Genomic DNA, 17,973 nt, shown 5'->3' with positions numbered 1-17,973 from the left:
TCAGGGATGGACCGCAGCAGCCGAGTCTATCTCCGTGAAATTGTATTTCCTCATCAGCTTGAACGGGTCGTCGACCATGCCAAGATGCTCGGCCAGCAGTAGATCGATCATGCGACCTGCCGCTCGTGCACTGGACTCCACACGGCGGAGCTCAGCGAGCATCCTCTGCAGCTTCTCCGCTCCTCGGCCGACCTCCAGATTTGTGGACGAGGAAGAGGTTGAGCGGGGGAATGGATCGACGACCACATCCTCCGAGCTGGAACGTCACCTGCGTGGGAGAGCTTGGCCGCCGGAAGAGGGACGCAGCGCAGGAGCGGCAGCGGACATGGCTGAGCGAAGGAGCAGCGGCAGTTGTTGGGGGAGGGGAGCGGCGGCGGCGGTAGGGAGGAACCCTATCGCTTCATGTCCTGGAACGAGTCGGGTCGATGCGACAGGATGCCTTCCGACGCATTGTTTTTCCTTTCTTTTACACGACCCAACCGTTTTCTGTAGGGAGTGGCATTCTGTTGTAATTAGAACTGAAAAGGGGGGCAGATTCCTATACCGATTCGGTTTTCATCACACAAGCTCGGGAAACTGCCCCGGAGCAGTTTCTGAAGTTACACGGGAAGACTCCTTCTCGGTGAAAATAAGCAACCCACCAGCCAGAGACTTCTTTTGGGCTTCAGCTGCCCACAGCCTAAAAGCCAGCCCAGAAGCTAAAAAGAAGTGCCCCTAAGAGCATTTCCAGCTGTTGGGCTCTCCAAGTCTAAATCCGACGCTATTTAAGGTCGGATGGATATAATTTTTGGCTTGGGGATTCCATTTTTTCAGCAGTGAGCTCAGGATGAACTTTTTTGATAAATAACGGCGAATTCAGAACAAAACAAGATGAAATTCGTTGAAACATAAGCGAAATTTAAAGATAGGGGAGAGGAGGGAGATGGCGGTGCTGAATATGGCCAGACGCGGTAGGGGTCCGCGATAAATAGAGGGAGCCGCGCGTGAATCCGAGGCGATAGCATTAACTCGCGCGTGGAAGCTACGCGTCTGATGAAGACTGGCCGGCGGCAGACTTTTGAAGCGCACGGAAGACGATTGGCCTCTGTCACCGACAAGTTGGGCCACCATCCGCGCGGGAAGTTTTCTCGATGTTTCTCGCGCTTTCGTTTCGTCCGGAGTCCCCGAGCGCTCCCCGGGGGCAGGATGACCTAGGCTCGCCGGACGGATGAAAGCCCAAATTCGAGCGAAAATGAGGTTCTGTGGACACAACTAGACCATTTTCGTTCATCCAGTTGAAAAAAAGGAATTCTGAGGACCTTCCCGAGGAGACCGCTGGAAACGCTATGCATCACTGAGTTAGATCAGGACAGTTTTACGCATCGTTATCCAAGGTCACCAACACGGCACGAGAGATGTTGCTTTCACCATGTTGCCCCGCACGTGACCGCAACATGCCCATTTTTTCGTTTCGATTTCGGCTCGAGCTTGCGTGACGCGCCGATCCGCCGGCCGCGCGCGCCTCGCCGGGCGTTCCGGAAGAAGATGCTGTCTCGGCACCGGCTCTAGTACTGGCACGAGAACGACCGGGAACAAGGAAGCAAGACAAGGCCGCGCGGTTCGGCACCGCTCCGCGCCGCTCCGGTGATTCCCGCCGTCGCCCGCGCGGCAGGCACCCTGCCCCCCCCCCCCCCGGCTCACTCACTGGTGTCACGCCGTCCCACGACACCCCGTCGTCGACTGATCGACCTCACGCCGATGCCGTGGCCTGCCGGCAGCCGCGGAGCACCGCACGTAAACGTTGTCCGGCGTTTCGGTTGCTCACCGCGCGGTAAGCAAGCAACGCCCGTGTTTCTCGCCGCGTCGGCCCCGAGCTGCGCTGGTCGGCGGATCCCGACCGGTGGGCATGAACATACGCGTCCGGTGGACCTCCTCTCCCATGCTGGCGTCGCCGTGCCCACGATGCCAGGAAAGATCTTCGAATTGACCGTTTCTCTCCGGCCACCGTCGTCACGGCAAGGACTGGTCGTGCATGCGGTCCGATGTACCGCAGTCCGCGTCCTGTATCTCTGGCATGGGCTGGTGCCGATAACCTGGATTCTCGTCCTGTATCTGTGGCATGGGTTAAGCCACACGAGCCCGCGATTGTTTAATGTCAAACAGCTCTTCCCTCCCTGGATTAGCCGGTTTAGTTAATTACGCGCCTGTTAGCTAGCGGCTCCGGTTCGCTTGTCCTGGGACGGAGGCAGCTACTCCCGAAAGCGATGCCCGAATGTATCTCCCACCTGTTCAAAAAAAAAAAAGTATCTCCCACGGGCCGCGGCCGTCCGTACCTAAACGCGAGCACGACAAACGCGCGCTGGCCTCATGATCCGCACATGCCCAAAGCTGAACTTGACAACATGTTCATACAACAAATTGCTTCTATGTGCATATTAAATTTTTTGAACAAGATGTGCATGTTAAATTGGGAGCGTGAAAGCGACACATGTCCAAGTAATGATTTCCGACAAGCTCTTTGTGAACAAAAAAGAAGGCAAATAGGTTCTTCAATCGAACAGGCCGTATAAAATTTACAAATCGGTACCCATTCTACTTTGTTTTTTCTACTTAGCCTAGTACGCACATACTAGTTGGACGGTTGCAATTTATGCTCGGACGAGGACGGAGGTGGCGACGGAGCTGGAGCTCCACCTAGGTGACGATGGCCTATGATCCCCGCCATCGAAAATGGGGTACCTGAAGATAGGTGAAATCGCTAATGAGGTGCCCAGGAAGCCTTCCTCGAAGAATTTCAGTGATTTCATGGGTGCCCTGTTTTTGGTGTCTCTTCATTGTAAAACTTGTAATCGGTAAAGGTTTGATTCTTTTGGATTATCACGTACATTTAATTAGTGTTCAATGATGTGGTTCCATTGTAGGTATTTCTTTTTTGATACATCAGTGCAGTGGTTGAACATTATGTTGACACATTAGACCATAAGTGAGACATGCACTGTTATATGAATTTTGAGATGAAGTGTTGACTGAATATGAAAGTTTTAGTGTTTAACTGAGTTTGTTACTTACAATGTTAAATGACAGTGTAAAATGATTTTGTACATGTACTGGATAATTGCAGCGTGTCTTTAAGTTGTTCATGTTGTATCTTTATTGATTTAGATCATTGCTAAATTGCTAGACACCGTGTTGGTGCATTTTCCAGCGTGGATAGAGACAGGTGTCGTCTCCGTGTCAATTATGTATGAAAATGCATCTGAAACACAACGATTAATACCATTTGATCGTGGTTTCCAAGAAGTCGTTGTATGAAAATCCACCCAAACGACAGGCGCGCAACGAGGACTGGCCGGCGTGACTGCAGACGATGTTTTCCTGATTGTTGTGTTGGCTGTCCTAGGCCATGTTGGTGAGGCTGGTGGCGCAACAACGGGGTCTCCAGTGTTGTTCTTCCTAGAAGTGATAGAGGTCGCGGAGGAACCTTCGCTGGGGGGCCTGTTGCTAGTGTTGCGGAATAGATCTGGGCCCATTCGTGGTCTATTTGGGTTGAGTGCTCCGGTTGCAGCAAAACTATCAGGAGGTGACACCTGTGGTGTAGCGAGCTATCGAAGTGCAGGGGGTGGATAAAGGGTGGGGGCTTCGGGAAGAAGTACTGCTCTTGTTCGGGCGGGTCACGGGAGGTCCACGACACTTGGGCCACAGCGGTGAAGAGTTGTGGCGGCGGTGGGGTGAACACCTTGACAGCCGTCCCGGAGCGACGGGTGGGGAGGGAGGTGTGCGGTTTTGAGAACGAAATTCTTGCCCTCCTTCGGTCGGTGCCGGTGACAACGGCGCCTTTGGGTGTCGTTTCGCTTGTTGGAAGCATCCCCGAGGTGAGTTGATACTTCCCTCGCCCTCGCCTCGGTTCGGTTGTTTCACCTAGGTCTAGAGTTCGATCGGCATGATAGGGGACATCAAGTCTTTGTTGGGAGCATCGCGTTTGGAAACATAACTGAAGGTTCCAATGAGCACCATTGTCGGCGAGTCCAAAACAATGCGAGCGGTAGTGTTTTTGTACTTAAACCTCTACAAAATTATATATACAGTTCAAAAAAACTAGTTGCATCTTAAATTCGTAGCATAACATTGAGTGTTACGGATTGCTACCCAAACGGGGCGCATGAGTTGTGCCGCGCAGTTGGGCGTATATAGAGAATGTTCCATCGGATCATTGCTAATCACTTCGCATGCATCATTTGTTTGGAATCTGTGGATTATGAGATACACATACCGGCTCCAAATGATTGCCGACTTGTCAAATGCAAGCCACAATTATTAAAGTTCTGTACAATTATACGACGCTTTCCGGAACAGAAAAAAATAGTGGGAGGGGAGCAACGCAGGCGGGCAACTACAGTAAACTGTCAAGCTTCGTCTCATCCGATACCATGACGTCGCACATTGGCACCGGTACGTACGATGGATGGGGCCGGGGGCTCGCTTTGCGCCTGCGTACTGCGTAGGGTGTGGCTCGGTCGCGAGCACGTCCGTCCGCCGCGGCGCCCATGTACGTCGACGTCGACGAGCGCGCGCGAAATGCCGCTACGCGATACCCAGGAGCCGATCCAGCCACATGAGCCATCGTATCCCAGTCCCAGGCCACACCTTTTCCGGCAGTGCCCTCTACGTGTTCTACTCTTTCCTTCCTCCTCCGCGTACTTTGTTTGGTTCGCCTGTGCCGCCAGGACGGAACCACCTGCGCCCACTCGAATCCTTGTGTGCCATGTCACCTACCGAGAGTCCGAGATCGAGGTCCGGATGTGCATGTGGTGTACCGGGAGTGTGGCGTGCTCTGTTTTTGGTGGTCTATCTATCTTCTTGCTAATACTTGGAGGCCCACGTCATACGTCACCAATAAAAATCTGGGGGCCATATACCCGATTGGCTTCTTGGATGCTACATGCTAGCGTGTAGTAGTTATGTGTCGACGCATGAGTCCGGTATATTGTTTGATGTGTACAGATGTACCCGTGCTAGACAAGTTTTTTTCTAAGATCATTCCAATTTGCTTTTTTTGTTCTTCCAAATACCACCATCTATTCATAACCATCAATCAACAAAAAAGAAAGCGCCACAAAGTAATAAAATTATAAATAGGTCTTTGGACCACCTAGCAATGACTACACAAAATTGTCATAGTAGGGCTTTTTTGTAGTTTATAAATGGAAAAATCATCGTGCTAAGACCACAAAGGACCAGCGCACTAGAACAGCAGCCAGCGGCAATGATAACAACCATGGATCGGAAGAGACTAATATGAAATAATACCAGCAAACACGAAAACCGAGCAGATTGCAAAAAAATCGCAAACACACAACTCCACAAACCATGTGCCAGCACTAGACGCATCACCGGGGCGAGGATGGGGTGGGGAGGCCCTTATTCTAACTTTGGGAGGTAACCGCCGCCTCATCATCCCTAAGAAGACACAAAAAAACCTAAACAAAGAACGAGAACCCTCCCATCGGCGAGGGGCCGTGGTCTGCCACGTCTCTAAGACCTTACTAGACAGAACATCGCGACAACATCGCTGGCGAGGGGGGCAAAACCCTAGATGGATTTTACATGGACCTCCTGATCGCCTCTCTTTCTTGGGACCTCACATGTCGGTTCGTATTACTACACCTGTTGATATAGTCATGATGGCACCTAGCTGGCAGATAATTCCCATCTTACCATGACGACTTTTTATAATGGTCACTAGAGAATCAATCCACACCTGAATTTTCTCATGGTTTTCGAAAAGTCATAGGGGAGAGAGAATCTTGCTCGCTCGCGTTGCCAGCAGCCGGCCTAGCAGGTCGAGGCCCGGCGGCGGAGCACGCTGGCCGCCGAATCAGAGGCACTCGAGTGGGTGATTGGTGGGGGGTTTACGGGGTGGGAGGGGGCCAATTGCATGGGGAAACCAGCACCCCGTAGCCATTCGCCATGGATAGCCTCCTTCGGCTGGCGAGGTAGCTACGCGCGGGAGGGGTGGTTTTCTTGCGGCGGTGGCGTGTACGCCTCGGAGTTGCCCGGGGCCACGACCTCATGCTATAGAGCATGACTACTCACCCCTTTAAGTCATGAAGAGGAGTTATTTTCAAAATTATTTTTAGCTATTTTTATTTTGTGTCAAACTTTGGAGAATAGATTATTTTTGTCAAAATCATCCTTAACTCGCAAATAGTTTCCATCTTACCATGAAGAGTTTTTTTAATGGCCACCAGGGATTAATCCCTATGTGAATTTTCTCACGGTTTTTACAAAGTTAGAGGGGAAGAGAATCCAGATCTACTCGCGTCGCGAGCAACCAACCCTACCAGATCGAGGCCCATCTAATCACGTGGGGGTAAAGCGGTACCCCGCAGCCGTCCGCCAGGAATGGCCTCCTCCGGCGGCAGGGTAGCTAGGCGCGCTAGGGGTGGTTTTCTTGCGGCGATGGTGCGGACGCCCATAGTCGCCTTGGGTGACCCGGTGGTTGCTAGGGTTCCAATGTAAATCAATTCATCACCTCAACCATGATGACTTTTATCTCGATCAATATCGCAAAATAATAGTAGTGTGAGAAACAAGAAGCATGTGCCATATGACAGTATGCAGTGTGCAATCTGGATTAATGCTGATTGTCGTGACCAAAAACCTTGCAGATGACGTTCATCCACTTATCCAAACCGAACCCCAATCCATCCATCAAAGTTACCCGAAAATTATCATCGCCCATGTGATGTGGCCTCAACGGAGCGGCACACCCCAAAGCAAAGATAACATCACAAGTTGCACACCACTCGCTCTCCAACGCAAAGCCAGGAGGCCCTAGTTGCTGTTGATGATGAGTTATTCCAAGATCTATCCCACAAATATTCGGGCAATTCAATATCCCATATATGCGAATCCTGAGGAAATCGCCGGCAAAAACTGAAGTGAAGACGCCCGAAATCCTCGCCCACAAAAATTGCAGCGCCGGGAAAAACTCTCCACACCTATATATACGCCACCAGCACGCTCGCCATCTCCTTGCGGCTCCTTTCCCTTCACAGTTCACACACACACACCTCTGCTTCTCTCTCAGCTGCTACTCTGTTTACTGTAGAATTGCTCTGCTCGCCAAGTCGCCATACATGGATTGGACGCGCGGGAAATGCATCGGAAAGGGCGCTTTCGGCACGGTGCACCTGGCCGTCGACAGGGCCACGGGCCACGCCTTCGCGGTGAAATCGGTGGACGCCAAGGGCGGCGCGCCGGCCGCGGCTATGGCGTGCCTAGAGAGCGAGATAAGGATCCTCAAGCGGCTCAGCTCACCGTACATCGTGGCGTACCTGGGCGACGACGCCACAGCCGCGTCCATGAACCTGCACATGGAGCTGGTCCCGGGCGGCACCGCTGCCGACGCTGCGACGGCGACAGGCGGCCTCAGCGAGCGCGTGGCGCGGCGCGTCCTGCGCCCAGTAGTTGCCGCGCTGCGCTACCTGCACGACGTCGCCGGGGTGGTGCACGGGGACGTCAAGGGCCGGAACGTGCTCCTCGGCTGCGACGGCGCGAAGCTCGCGGACTTCGGCTCGGCGAGGCTCGTGTCGGAAGCGGCGCCCCGGGGCCCGCGCGGCACGCCGGCGTGGATGGCACCCGAGGTGGCCCGCGGCGGCACGTCGACGCCTGCGTCCGACGTCTGGTCGCTCGGCTGCACGGCAGTGGAGCTGCTCTCCGGGAAGCGGCCGTGGTCGGAGCTCGGCGGCGCGCTGGAGGTCGGCGAGCTGCTGCTCCGCGTCGGGTTCGGCGAGCAGCGGCCCGAGCTGCCCGCGCACCTGTCAGACCCCTGCCGCAACTTCGTCGACAGGTGCCTCCGCCGCGACGCCGGCGAGCGGTGGACCTGCGAGCAGCTGCTGTGCCACCCATTCGTCGCCGTGGACACTCAAGACGATGACGACACCAGCGATCTGTCGCCGCGAGCGGTCCTTGACTGGGCGGCGGCGTTGGACTCGGACTCCGACGCGTCGTGCAGCTGCTCGGAGGCCGACATGGACGAGGAGCACGAGGTCATGGCGCGCGCCAAGGGGAGGATTGCCGAATTGGCATCAGACAGGACGCGCACAAGCTGGGCGCGCGAGTTGGATGAATGCCCCACCTGGGCGTCCGACATCTGGGCCCCACTGCCCGGTCACGAGATGTCAACAGTCGACGATGCAGGAAATGGCGGCGCCGGCGGGCCCGGAGTAAGCGGTGACGGTGCCGTCGTCACCGGCGGCTTCTGCGGTGTCAACTGCCGTGTTTGCTGCGACGATCGCTGTAGGATCCATGAATGTTGGTCTGGGGCTGATCGGCCTAGTTTGCCGCCGTTCGCTATTGCGTCCCGGTTGGTGTCATGTATTCTCTCGCATTTGATTCAATCAAAGATTTTATCTGAGCAATCTGGCAGTATTTTTTTTACTTACAGCTTCTGTTCATGCTTCTTTCATGGTTTTGACTCTTGATTTTGCTGCTAACTGGGTGAGCGAGCCGCCCTAGGTTGTAGGTTGGTTGGTCAGCGGGGCGTGCGGCGTGCTTGGTCCGTTTTCTTTGCCAGTTTTGCATTGCGGCGAGGCGAGATTGCTCATGCAAACCCCGTCGCTTTCGCTTGGCTTGATATCGAAGCCAGTTCTAGCATGTCTTATTTTTAGAACTTGCGTAATCCTGACCTGACCAAACTTACTCTTGTATTAAGTTATATAGTTATCTGACCACCAAGTTATAAAATTTTTGGGGGAGGGAAGTTTTCTTTATACTATTTATTTAAAACTTATCATTTTGACCTAAGCTACATATTTTAAATTTGAGTATAAGGAAAGACGCGTACATATATATACATGCATCGTCTGCATGCAAAATTTTCATTTGGAATTTTTTGAAAACCGTAAATACATATTTTATGGCCAGAAATTTATGAGGTGCTCATGGACTAGGTGCCACTAGGTAATTCTATCAAGAAAACTGCATTACTCTATGAACGCGTTTGGTAGTCTACATATGGTTCGGTCTGGCTGGGGGTGAAGAAATCGATCCGTTTGGATTCATGCAGGACCCTCAAGTTGTAATTGGTTGAGGTCGATGCCTTTCCCAAACGTCACTGACGACGTCGCGCGGGGATTGCCAAGCCGGGACAGTTGCATCCAGGCCTCCCATGGCCGCCGCCTTGGGATGGTGCATATATGCGGTCCTGGCTGCCTGGGTTGAAGCGAAGGCTAGCCACTCGGCGTAGACGTGATGGATCTCATCGATGACGCGCCGATCACGGCGTGTCCTGGGGGAGTCGCCTCCTTCTTCATCATCATGACGTCATGCTGGGTGGCTTTCTGCGCCAGTATTTCGTCGTTGGTCTTGGCACGCGCGGCAATGATGCGCCCGTTCGCTTTATGCCGATGTTCTTCCAGCTTCGTGGCGGCTGCCCGAGCTCCAACGGCCTCTCTTCAACTTGTGTGCTTCTTCACCTCGACCTGACGCTCGTCCTATGTGAATTCCTTGCCGAGCTTCTTCGGCTTGGACACCTTCTTGCCGGCGGTACGCGGGGCTGGCGTGGCGGCGGGATCCGTGGCTTCCGCTTGCTTCCCCGCCGGCCAAATTTTTGTGAAGGGGTTTTTGAAGGCAATGGAGTGGTTTGTGTGTAACTAGCGGGAGGGGCCGTGGTGTTCTAGGGGAGGACGTGCGTTCTATCTGGTTCGACGCATCGGTGGTCCAAATTTGATAAACGGAGGGTCAGTCCACACAAGTCCGTCCGTTTTGATGGTGCCGGTGGAGCATGCACAACCGACTCGATCGAGCCAGAATAGAATGAGTCGTCCCGTTGAAATGCCCTAATCCGGAGAGGGAGGGGTTGTTCGCCGTTAAACAATCGCGCGTGCTCGTGTGGCTTAACCCATGACGCGAAGGAAGCCAGGTTATGGGCACTGGCCCGTGACGGAATTGCGTTACATCGGACCGGTCTTTTCCACGACGGTGGCCGGAGCTAGGGAACCGGTCAATTCATATCTTTTTCACGGCACGACGCGAGCATGGGGGAGATCCACTGGACATGTACGTAGGTTGCCGGCCGCGCGGGCGACGCCGGGCGGAATCACCGGGGCGGTGCCGCGCCCAACTGCGCTGCCGTCTTCCATCCTGGAACCCGGTCGTTTTCGCGCCGGTGGCGATGCCGAGACCGCGGAACGGCGCATGTGCCTCCGGAACGGCCGGCGCGGCGCTGCGTTTGTGGACCGCGGCGAACCGGCGCGTCACGCACGCAGGCCCAAGCCGAAATCCCAGCGGAAAACGGGCATGTTGCGGTCACCTGCAGAGCAACATGCTGAAAGCAACATCTCTCGTGCGGTTTCAGGCCATGTTCTGTTAACGACCCGTAAAACTGTCCCAGTCAGTCAGTCGGTGATACTATTAGAGTTAATAGCACTGGAGGTACAAGAAGTTGTCTTGCGGGTGCACTTTCATACAACTAGTTGCAAATTGTCATGGACTGGTACATGACTTTGATTTTCGGGTGCACCTTGGTACAGAATATCCGTGATGACGACGCGTGTGCTGCCATGGTTTGCCACGCTGGAGTGTGGTAATATTTGAAAACGCCCCTGTGCTGTACCGAAAATAGCAGAGTAGTTTCATTCCCAAATCCTGTGTGGCTGTGTGTGGATAACCCTATAGGCAAGAGCAGCGGTGGCGGAGCCGGCGACCGAACCACCCCGTCGACGACGGCTGCAGCTGATAGGTGTCGCCGACGGCGCGAAGCGCGTGGCTAGCAGAGGGGTCGAAGCGCGTGGCTGCAGCTGGTAGGGCCGGCGCGCGGCTGAAGCGCGTGGCTGCAGCTGGTAGGCTAGTGGCGGAGGTGGTGGCTGCGGCGGACGTGGTTGGAGCGTCGGCGGCGGCGAGGAGTGGGTGATGACCGGAATTGACTACTGGGGGTACTCGGAATCATCCTAGAAGGTGACTAATTTGTTCTCCTCCGTTGATTTTGCCTCAAGTTAGCTGAAGTTCTATGTTCTGCACACATACAGAAAATTGATGTTGCAATTCACATACAAGGGAGATGCACAATCCTCAGGGAAGCAAGCTAAATTGCCTTTACCCGACAAGATGGACTGTGATGGTTGCTTGAAGAATCAGTGAAGGTACATGAAGATTTCTATGGAAATTGCGGAAGAGAACTATGTTGACATATAAAATGGCAGTACATATTCAGCAGTAGAACCTGTGCATGTACGTCATAGAAAAAATGCAACAAAGAATTGCAGAACAATTGGAAGAAACATATTGGCAGAGAAAATAAATCTACATCACATAACAGATGGTAGTAGCATTGCAAAACTAATACATGTGCAACAGGGGACAAAATAGAAATGGATATCAATGACCAGAACAAATGCTAGATAATATAGTAGTTCAAGTTTAGTATGTAGATTCTATAGTAGCTGTAGTTCACTATGCCAAATAAGTTGGAGGATATTTAGTACATCACGGATAGATATAATAAAGCACTCCTGATAATTACTACAAAGCAAAATAAATTAGGGACACCAAACTAACTATCGGCTTCTGGAGGGGCAGTCTGTGTTATATCAATCTCAAGTGCTTCTTGATTGAGATCTGGCAGTTCAACTTGTGCTGCTGGATGCGAACTATCATCACCAAATGCCAGGTAGTAAAGAGATCCGGGGCCTGTGTTGTAATTCATGTTTCCACCTCTTCCTCTAGCAGGAGCTGTTGCTGTATGAGAAGTGCTTGTTGGAGCTGCTCTTTTCTTTCCTCTCCTAGAACTCTGTGATGCTCTTTCCTGCCCTGTTGCAAGTGTGCTTCCCCTACCTCTTCCTCTACCTGTGCTTCTGGAACTTGTAGCATTTTCCAGTCTGTTTCCTTTGCCTCTCCCAGTAGTTACTCCTCCTCTTCCTCTTGCCATGGTAGTATTCACTCGTGCTGCTGGTATGGAATTTCGTGTTGCTGTCACAAACTCACTTTCATCTGGTAAAGGGCCATGTGATCTATTTGGTGCATAATGGGCACTTTGCTGTGACAAATGCCAGAAAATTAATATCACACAGTTAAATCTTGATGATATAGCAGAAAATGAAGATGGCGGTTAAACTAGGAAAAACCTCTTGTCCCATTCTATAGACCATGCTGTCAATCTGGTTGGTTGGATCCATGGCAGGGTGTGGGTTTTGGTGGATTATGTTCTGCATATAAAAAAGTAAATGTGTTACTTTGCTTCACAAATAATATACCCACATCTTGTGATATCAACAATTACAATAAAATGCACACTTCTTATACCTGTACAATAGATGGAATGTCGTCTTCTTCTTCTCCAGTAGCAGCAACTTCATTTGCTTGCACGCTCTCCATGAACTTGTCATGCCCTTTCTTGTTATGATTGGCCTTCCCACAAATAGAACAGTGCATGGTCAGGCCACCTCTGGTTAGTGTCTTTGCTCCATCTTTTGTGATCTTCTCTTCAGGAGCTTTCTTTCTATTCTTCTTTGGCCTGCCCATGACCTTGGTGTACAATGGGGGATGGATCTGCATTCCAGGTTGCTTCTCCCAGAACACTCTTGCCCTAAGTGGCACTAATTTGTATGCATAAGCTCTTTTATAAGCCTCAATTGAGTAGCACCTATGCACATACTGATCTGGATCCCTTCTCATAGTTCTGCAACATGCAATTGCATGGTGGCAGGGAATTCCACTCAATCGCCACACTGCTAGGTCCACAAGTTCTTGCCTTCAAGTCGACATTGTACTCTCTCTCGTACTCACCTGACCAAACATGGAACAGGTCTGCAGCAGCTACCTTAACTCTACACGCCTTTGCAAATTCCGTAGCTTTTTCCACCTTTTTCTTAATTTTTGGACAAATTGTTCCATGCCATTTGTCAGCCTCATCATCTTTTGTAACCATTCTGTTACATACTTTGTAGAAGATGTTGTCTAGCATGGACAACATAGGCATCTCCCTTGCTTGGAGTATGTAGCTGCAGATAGTAGAAAACATTAGTGGCTATCAATATTTATTAGCAAACATTTATTAAGTAGTAGTATTTACCTGTTGAAGACTTCACTGTGATTATTAAGCAACATATCACACTTTGGTAAATCACTAAAAAAAGCTTTTATCCAAGTGTTTGGTGCAAGCTCCTCAACCCACTTAAATGCATCTTCACTGTCCACCTTAATTTTATCCATATTTCTTTGCCAAGTTGGTATGTTTGTTGATCTTGCTATTGCCCACAAATCATTCTTCAAAGTTTCACCTTTGTGCTTCTTATGGAAATTCTGATACAAGTGTCTAACGCAGTGTCTATGTTCACTATCTGGGAACACTTTCTTTACCGCGTTAATTAGCCCCTGACAGTAGTAATAGAACATGACAATCAGTAGCATATAGATAGAGATAATAAGAATAAACCACCACTTAATTTAGTAAAAAATTACAAGGAAAACACAGAAATGTACCTTCTGTTTATCACTCATGATAGTGAAGGGAGAAGTGTTTGTAATGTTCAGATCCTCTTTAAGTGTGGTTAGGAACCATTCCCATGAACTTGTGCACTCAACCTCCACTAAACCCATTGCTATTGGGCAGATACAATCATTAGGATCTACTCCTACAGCTGTCAGAAGTTGTCCTTTATACCTGGTTTTTATATGGCAGCCATCAATACAAATAAATGGTCTGCAACCCTTTAGAAATCCTCTGGTGCAAGCATCATAGGACCAGTATAATGTTGAAAGATGTTCCTTTGCTTCTTCTTCTCCAGTAGCTTTACTTGGAGTTGTTGACAAAAAGAACTTTGAGCCAGGGTTACAACTAGTTAGCTCCTTACCATAATCTCTTAGAGAACTGAATTGCACAGCTTCATCACCATGAATAATTGTCAGTGCCATGTTCCTAGCCCTAGTTAGCTTCCACCTGTTTGGAGACATATTGAACTCTCTTTCAATTTTAGCAGCAAATGTTGCCAGATCCATTTTCTGATTATCCCTGAATTCATTGATGAAATATCTTGTAAGAAATGGAGCTGTCAAGGCCTTAAGCTCGAAAGTTCCCTCACAAGTGTGCTTTTCCGTATACTTTCTAACTGTTAGAGCTTCTTTTCTCGAATCAGTTGATGCGTTTAGCCTCCATGTGCAACCTTCTTCACACACTGCATTTATCCTTCCAGCTTCATTTCTAGTTTTCCTCACTTTCACTCTATTTCTAATGCTATATGCAGCCAGAGCATGTCTTAACTCATTTGCATTACCAAAAACCATTCCAGTTTTAAAAACTGGACTTTCCATGTCAACTTCTGGATTGAACTCACTGAACCTGTATTTCAAATATTCTTCTTCTTCTATTGTCAGCCTCAAATCTTCATCTCCTAAAGCAGCATCATCTTCAAGATCATGAACAGCAAGAGGCTCATTATTATCATTAACCTCTCTGTCCACTTGAGACTCAAATATGTCATCATCTCCATCCTCTGCATCCCAGTCACTGTCGTAGAATTCCGAGTCTGTCTCACCATCCTCGTCTCCATCTACCACTGCTTCACCATCTCCATCTACCACTGCTTCACCATCTATCTGAGTGTCCGCGCCTTCCTCTTCATCTGCATCTGATCTTGTATGAGATGTGGATGCTTCAGTTACCGGCGTTGGCCTTTTTTGGGGGTTACTGATAGGACGTACTGCTGCTCCTCCATTGACAAGCACATCATCTCGGAGTTGCCTCAGGAAATTTGTGTGATCAACAATCAAACACAATACCTTGTTGTTAGTTGCTGCATTTATCATTTGCACTATATCTGCATCCTTTTCAATACACACTAACCCATCTGTGATATCTCTTCCAGGCAAACACCAATACACATGCACCCTCTCATTCAGTTCATGTCCTAGCTCTGACAGAATATGATGTATCCATAACAGCGACCATACTTCAGCACTACAGTTGTCAAACAAGTCTCTAGTTCCATCTACATACGTCAGATTGCTACCAAGTCCACAGAAAAATCCATTGTGCTCGACCTCCACAGTAAACAGATCAGGATTTCCACCTACAAAGTTCAGATAACACAACAAAGTTCAGATAATGGATAGCAAAATTCAGAAACCGTATGCAATTTTTTTGCACAAAAATTATCTACTTTTTCTATATATATGCCATGCGACAACACTAGTTCTTAGCCAGAACTAGATATGCACAAAAAATCGCAACCTTTACTCCTTGATGATCATGAACAATGGCAGAAACATGGCACCAAACATCAATTCGAGCAGGCCATAATACACGGATATGGGGCCATACGAACATCTAGCTGCGCCGAATCTGCCATCCGACGAACCCTAATCGAGATGATCATCTGCTAAAGAAGAACCCTAACTAAACCTCACGCAATCCAATTGCCGCCGGAGAGAACAAACGAGATCAACACAGTCGCGGAGGAGGGAAACGGCGTACCATAGTCTGGCGGATCTTCTCTCCAGAGGCGCAGCCGCGGAATCCCCTCCATGGATGATTTCGATCCCTCCGCGGATTCTCCTCAACGCGAGTCCGACGCGACGCGAAGTGTACGACGTGAGGAACTATGCAGTTACGATCGGCCTGGAGGGGAGATTCTTGTGTATTTACGTCCATCTATGTGTGCAGGTGCTCCAGAAACAGTTCTCAAAACTTGGAAGGGGGTATCAGTAAAACAACAAGCCACATGTCAATGCTTTCGTGGCCACCCAACAGCTGATTAGGACTAAACTGGGCCCTGTTCACGGACTAAACAACTATGTGTATCAGTCCATGCCCCAAGACAACTTCATGTACCTCCAGTGCTATTAACTCATACTATTGAAGGAGATATGCCCTAGAGGCAATAATAAAGTGGTTATTATTTATATCTTTATGTTTATGATAAATGTTTATATATCATGCTAGAATTGTATTAACCGAAACATTAGTACATGTGTGATATGTAGACAACAAGAAGTCCCTAGTATGCCTCTTAAACTAGCTTGTTGATTAATGGATGATTAGTTTCATAATCATGAACATTGGATGTTATTAATAACAAGGTTATATCATTATATGAATGATGTAATGGACACACCCAATTAAGCGTAGCATAAGATCTCGTCATTAAGTTATTTGCTATAAGCTTTCGATTCATAGTTACCTAGTCCTTATGACCATGAGATCATGTAAATCACTTATACCGGAAAGGTACTTTGATTACACCAAACACCACTCGCGTAAATGGGTGGCTATAAAGGTGGGATTAAGTATCCGGAAAGTATGAGTTGAGGCATATGGATCAATAGTGGGATTTGTCCATCCCGATGACTGGATAGATATACTCCGGGCCCTCTCGGTGGAATGTCGTCTAAATGTCTTGCAAGCATATGAATGAGTTCATAAGAGACCACATACCACGGTACGAGTAAAGAGTACTTGTCAAGAGACGAGGTTGAACAAGGTATAGAGTGATACCGAAGATCAAACCTCGGACAAGTAAAATATCGCGAGACAAAGGGAATTGGTAATGTATGTGAATGGTTCATTCGATCACTAAAGTCATCGTTGAATATGTGGGAGCCATTATGGATCTCCCGTATCCCGCTATTGGTTATTGGTCGAGTGAGTACTCAACCATGTCCGCATAGTTCTCGAACCGTAGGGTGACACACTTAAAGTTGGATGTTGAAATGGTAGTTCTTGAATATGGAATGAAGTTGGAATATTTGTTCGGAGTCCCTGATGTGATCCCGACATCACGAGGAGTTCCGGAATGGTCCGGAGAATAAGATTCATATATAGGATGTCATTTTATGTGAATAAAATGTCGCGGAAGGTTCTATGGAAGGTTCTAGAAGGTTCTAGAAAAGTCCGGAAGAAACCACCAAGGAAGGTGGAGTCCACAAGGGACTCCACCTCCATGGCCGGCCAGCCCTAGTGGGGGTGGAGTCCCAAGTGGACTCCACCATAGGGGCCGGCCACCCCCCACATGGGAGGTGGGAATCCCACCTTTGGGTGGGAGTCCTAGTTGGGCTAGGTTTGCCCCCTCCTATGGAAGGTTTTGGTTTCGGGTCTTATTCGAAGACTTGGACACCAACACTTGGGATCCACCTATATAATGAGGGGCCAAGGGAGGGGGCCAAACCACCCCAAGACCACAAGCTGGCCGCCCCCCATAGAGTGGCCGGCCACCCCCTCCCAAACCCTAGCTTTGCTCCTCCACTTCATATTGCCCGGTTTGCTTAGCGAAGCTCCGCCGGACTTCTACACCGCCACCGACACCACGCCGTCGTGCTGTCCGGATTCAAGAGGAGCTACTACTTCCGCTGCCCGCCGGAACGGGAGGTGGACGTCGTCTTCATCAACAACCGAACGTGTGACCGAGTACGGAGGTGCCGCCCGCTCGTGGCGCCGGAACCGATCGTGATCAAGATCTTCTACGCGCTTTTGCAAGCGGCAAGTGAACGTCTACCGCAGCAACAAGAGCCTCATCTTGTAGGCTTTGGAATCTCTTCAAGGGTGAGACTCGATACTCCCTCGTTGCTACCGTCTTCTAGATTGCATCTTGGCTTGGATTGCGTGTTCGCGGTAGGAAAATTTTTGTTTTCTATGCAACGTTGTCCTACAGGTGGTATCGTAGCCGTGTCTATGCATAGATGGTTGCACGAGTAGAACACAATGGTTTGTGGGCGTTGATGCTCTTGTTATCTTTAGTTGAGTACTTTGCATCTTTATGGCATAGTGGGATGAAGCGGCTCGGACTAACTTTACATGACCGCGTTCATGAGACTTGTTCCTCGTTCGACATGCAACTTGTATTGCATAAGAGGCTTTGCGGGTGTCTCGTCTCTCCTACTATAGTAAAGATTCAATTTACTCTTCTATTGACAACATTAGTATCAACGTTGTGGTTCATGTTCGTAGGTAGATTAGATCTATATCGAAAAACCCTAAACCACGTAAAATATGCAAACCAA

At 49.7% G+C, this 17,973-nt stretch overlaps 1 protein-coding gene across 1 annotated transcript; it reads left to right on the top strand.

Moving 5' to 3' along the window:
* Positions 1-7,117: 7,117 nt before the first annotated feature.
* LOC124695346 (mitogen-activated protein kinase kinase kinase 18-like) lies at positions 7,118-8,465 on the top strand. The gene has a single exon (XM_047228202.1). It carries the CDS (start codon positions 7,119-7,121, stop codon positions 8,463-8,465), a length of 1,347 nt encoding a protein of 448 aa, XP_047084158.1. The 5' UTR covers position 7,118.
* Positions 8,466-17,973: the final 9,508 nt, after the last annotated feature.

Source organism: Lolium rigidum, chromosome 3, assembly GCF_022539505.1.
Source record: "Lolium rigidum isolate FL_2022 chromosome 3, APGP_CSIRO_Lrig_0.1, whole genome shotgun sequence".
Classification (NCBI taxonomy): Eukaryota; Viridiplantae; Streptophyta; class Magnoliopsida; order Poales; family Poaceae; genus Lolium; species Lolium rigidum.
This window is presented reverse-complemented; position numbering and strand designations above follow the sequence as displayed.

Bases quoted from the DNA above. Each gene is read 5' to 3' on its own strand.
- LOC124695346 (XM_047228202.1), top strand. From the start codon at position 7,119: ATGGATTGGACGCGCGGGAAATGCATCGGAAAGGGCGCTTTCGGCACG.